The following is a 5,000-nucleotide window of genomic DNA, read 5'->3' on the forward strand; positions in this document are numbered from 1 at the left end:
TGCGAAAGTGCTCTCTTGAAATTTGGCCAAGCTGTCCTTCACATCAGCAAAACTGGCAAATTCAGTTCCAACTTTGAAGAAATCCATAATCGATGATCGACCGTTAGCCATGAACAATGAACAACATAAATATAGCGCTAAAGTCTGTATGCAAGGCTAAAGCGCAAGCGCGAGTGTGTGCGCGCAAATAGTTAGTGCGCATGTATGCCGGACGAATAGCCAAACATAAAATCCGGTGCCGGAACAATATCCACGGCGTATTTTTAAAAATACTTATTGGTAAGATTTACATTGTGATATGCCAATTATTTATGATTATTTGTTTATAGAATAGATAGTTTTTGGTTAAAAATGTATGTATGTATGTATATATGTATGTTTATATAATTTAATAGACAAAGTTATACAGAAACAATGATAATAATATAATGATAATAAATAATAATAATTATTATTATTGTTACTATTATCATTATAAGTATCACTATCATTATCGTCACCATCATCATTATTATTATCACAGTCATTACCATTATTAACACTATCACCATTATTATTATCATAATTATTATTATTGTCACTCTCAATATTTTCATCATCATTATAACTAGCATTATCATCATAGTGATCATGATGGCACTGACAACATTAGCAATGATGAAAATGAAAATGACAATCATTATCATCATCTACATGGACACTATATATTTCGTTATATCATCATCACCAACATCCTACTAATGATAGTAATAGTAATAGTACACCAACTCACCAGGCCTAACTTCCTTCACAGTCATCAACGAAGGAGCTGGAGAGATGATGTCTACAGTGCCCTTCGTTATAGTGGCTACCGTGACAGTTATAGTGGCTACAGTGTCCGGCAAAGAATCGTCACGGCATGAAATTCTGCGCGGGCATCAGGTGAGGTTGAGCTGGAGGGAAGGAGGATGGGAGGGAACGTGAAGGGAAGGAAGGTGGGAGGGAATGTGAAGGGAAGGAAGGTGGGAGGGAACGTGGAGGGAAGGAAGGTGGGAGGGAACATGGAGGGATGGATAGAGATGGGGAGGGAGGATAGGAGGAAACATGGAGGGAAGGATATAGGAAGGGAGAGAGAATTGACACAACGGAAGGATAGAGGGTAGGAAGGAACATGGGAAAGAACGTAGAGGGAAGGGTAGAGAGAGGGAGAGAGAAATGACAGAAGGAAAGGCAGAGAGTAGGGAAGGAAGATAGGAGGGATAGAAGGAGGAACGGTAGGGAAAAGGAGGAAGGGAGGGAGGGTGGGAGGGGAAGAGCATGGGTGTGAGGGAAAGTGAGGAACAAAGTAAGTGGGAGTAACGAGTAAAAAGGGAAAGAAGGGAGAGAGGGAGGGAAAGAGATATGAACCATAGATGGGATAGAGAGAGGGAGAGAGAGAAAGAAACAAGCAAGAGATAGAGATGATATATGGCGAAACCAAAAGATGTTCCCATTAATTTACTACAGGTGTTTCTTAATGTTCTGCTCGTTATGAAGTTTTCACACATCGCACGTGTACGACTAACACCTAATTGCACGATTTCCTTCAGTTTACAGGGAATGTGCATATAACAAGGTAGTTTTTCTAAGGCAGTTAATATTTAATTACTTTGTGTTGTTACCTGTCCGCGTGTGTGTGTGTATGTGTGTGTGTGTGTGTGTGTCTGTGTGTGTGTGTGAGAGTACGTTTGTGTGTGTCAAATATGCAACCCAATAGATTGTATTTCTATTTGAATCCCATTTTTCACAGATATGGCAGCTATCAAACGATGTAGGCGATGTGCCCCTGGAGGTCATGCAGAAAGGACTCCTGGATGTTCTGGGACATTTTGGGACTTCCAAGAAGGTCCGCGTTCCCTTCCATTGCCTTGAGGAAGCTCAGAGGCTCCTGCAGGAGAAGGGCGTGTCTCGCGAGATCCTAGTTGAGGACCTGGCCACTTATTTAGAGGTAAAGCCTAAATGCATCCGCCATGGTAAGAAGAGTGATATTGCAAGCGCTTTGACAAATAATAATATACTATATCGAAGAAGTGTTTAGGAAAAGAATTTCCCAACAGGACCATGAACGTCTGTCCAAACGGTCGGCAACCATGAAAAGCGATGCGTACAACTGCTCGCAGCCCCGCCATGACGACTACATGACCTTCGAAGAGGTGTGTGCACAATGCTCACTGTATATACAGTGTATACATACATAGTGGTGTTTGCGTGTGTTTCTGTGTGTGTCTGTGTATGTATGTATTTATCGGTGTATCTGTATGTGTGTATATATATGTATATATATATATATATATATATATATATATATATATATATATATATATATATATATATATATATAATGTAAGATAATAATGATAACTATAAAAAACGTAATGAGTAAGTTTCCGATAGAGATTACTCCTTCAAATTAACGTTGTCACTATTCGTTTGTTACCTTTTTCAAGAACATCGCCCTGATATTCCAGCTATTTTTACTAACCAATAATTATTTTCTCCTCCTGATTCTTCTCTTCTTCCATTTCTCGCACAGATGGAATGTTTCCTCAAGCGACTGAGCGAGGACAATCCCCGCGCCAGCCTCACGTCCATCGGGAAATCCTTCGAGAACCGAGACCTCTGGATGGTGCACGTCCGCCCCAACGACCCCAGTGACTCCGAGGAAGCCGGCGCCGTCTGGATCGAGGCAGGTCAGACCTCAGACCGTCGTCTTGGGCATGCTGAGTGTTTAGAATAATCGGGTAATATTTTGCGACAGGGCGGCTACTTCCTCAGAATAGCGACATATAACGAATCCATTTGTGTCAGCCTGCCTCTGCCTCCCTCCCTTCCTCTCTTCCCTTCGATCTTGTCTCTGGCTTTCCTTTTCCGACACTGTCCTGCATGGAGAGGAGCGCTGGCACCCGTAGTCCGCCGCCCAGGTTTTTTTTTTTTTTTTTTTTTTTTTATTATCCCTAAACCTTCCTTCTCGACAGGCATACACGCCCGAGAGTGGATTTCCCCCGCAGTGGCTCTGCACATCCTGAAGGAGCTGGTGCAGGATAACGGCAGCATTGGTAACTTCGACGTGTACGTGGTCCCGATGGCCAATCCCGACGGCTACAACTACAGCTTTACTTCCGACCGGATGTGGCGGAAGAACCGACGCATTACGTCTCAACCAGGCTGCGGGGGCGTCGACCTCAACCGCAACTGGGATTTCCACTACGGCGTGGGCGCTTCGGAAAACGAATGCAGCGAGGTGTACCGGGGCTCAGAACCCTTCTCGGAGCCAGAGACAAAAGCCCTGCGAGACGCCATGACAAAGGTGAAGGACCAGCTGAAGGTGGTGATGTCCCTGCACAGCTACGGCCAGCAGCTGCTCTATCCGTGGGGCTACACCAAGCACAAAACTGCGCCGGACACCAGTGACCTGATTGCGAGGGGCAAGGTCTTCGCCGACGCTGCAAAAAGCGTCCACAACACGGTCTACAAGGTGGTCAACTCCGCGGGAGACCTATACAAGGCCTCAGGGGCCACGGACGACTGGGCTAAGGGCGTCCTTGGGGTCAAGTACACGTACACGCTTGAATTAAGAGACGAAGGAATGTCTGGGTTTAACCTCGATCCGAGCCACATTGTTCCCTGCAGCGAGGAGGTGTGGGAAGGCCTCAGGGCTCTTCTCAATGAAATCTCCAAGGAATAAAACTACTTGAACTTCTCGCTCGTAGTTTTCATAATGACCTTTATTCTTTTTCTCTCTGCTTCCTTCTTTTTCTTCCTCTTCTCTCTCTTCTGCTATGGCTAAAGTATTATCTATCTTTTAGAAGAGCAAAAGTGTGGTACCAAGGCACCTACAGTAATTATGGTGAACTCGAGTTAGGAACTCCACAAGGAGTTTTGTCCCCTTCATTATTTAATATCCTAATTCACTTTCATTGCAAGATTAACAGTGAGTTAGGACACCTATGCAGCATCACATGCTATGCTGATGACATTCTCATTCAGGTCTTTGATTCAGCAAAAGGTACATTCCCCTTGGACTCATAATCAATCCTATCAAGACTAAGTATATTTCCGGATCTCATAAACTATCAGATGGACAAGTTATTACAAAAACTGACGCCTACAAGTATCTTGGTCTTAAGGTGATTGCTCCCCACCTCAAGTCCCGCAATTCCCGTTTCACTCGGGAAATTGTTCAAAACATCAGGGAATGTTGCCTGGAGCGCTTAAGACATTTGCAATACATATGTAACAGATACGTTGGTGCTTCCCTAAGAATCCTAAGGTTGATGTACATTTCCCTTGTTAGGTCCATGGTAGACTATGCGAGCCCGGTTCTCAGTATGTTGCCTCAAAATGCTCTCAAACCCCTTGAAGTTTTACAGAACAAGGTCATGAGTCATTTTGGGTTGCCCAATGACTGCTAAAGTTCTTGTCATGAGGAAAGAGCTTGACCTCCTGTCAGTTCACAATCGTATTACTCAAGTCAACACCATACTCGGCATCAGACTTTCCCTTGCATTGTTTAATGAGATTAATAGTAGAGCTAGGCATGTCCGGCGGCCTCGATACTCCAATCTCATAAAGTCTAACTTAGAATGGAAGGCCAAAACTGCCCAGACTATTCTCAGCTTCAGTGTGTGGAACAATGATTTTATCAACATCCCAGAAGCAACACTTACTTCACCATGGCATAGATCACATGTTAATGTTCATATTGATAAATTAACAGGGCCAAAATCTGTGACTTTAATAACAGAGTTAAAAGGCCATTACTTGAAATATATAGATGAAATTCTCCATCCCCCTCATGGTACCCGCCCACTTGCAATCTACTGTGATGCTTCTACTGATCCTCATGGAGCAGCAGGGATTGGTGTACTAATCCCTGACATTGCTCTTCTAGAAAGTGCGAATTTCCAACTAGACAAGCACAACTGATGCCATTAAAAAGGGTAGTGAACATCAGCGACACCTAGCTGTCTTCTGTGACAGCC

General features: G+C 43.7%; 1 protein-coding gene across 1 annotated transcript in view; it reads left to right on the forward strand.

The window, feature by feature from the left end:
* Window positions 1-3,720, forward strand: part of LOC113825742 (carboxypeptidase B) — a 10,322-nt gene extending 6,602 nt beyond the window's left edge. The window contains exons 2-6 of the mRNA XM_027378576.2: window positions 794-921; window positions 1,769-1,966; window positions 2,076-2,171; window positions 2,552-2,708; window positions 2,994-3,720. Of these exons, the coding sequence (XP_027234377.2) occupies window positions 817-921; window positions 1,769-1,966; window positions 2,076-2,171; window positions 2,552-2,708; window positions 2,994-3,703 (1,266 nt within the window). The 5' untranslated portion in view covers window positions 794-816 and the 3' untranslated portion in view covers window positions 3,704-3,720. The remainder of the gene's footprint in view (window positions 1-793; window positions 922-1,768; window positions 1,967-2,075; window positions 2,172-2,551; window positions 2,709-2,993) is intronic.
* Window positions 3,721-5,000: the final 1,280 nt, after the last annotated feature.

This window comes from Penaeus vannamei, chromosome 18 (genome assembly GCF_042767895.1).
Source record: "Penaeus vannamei isolate JL-2024 chromosome 18, ASM4276789v1, whole genome shotgun sequence".
NCBI lineage: Eukaryota > Metazoa > Arthropoda > Malacostraca > Decapoda > Penaeidae > Penaeus > Penaeus vannamei.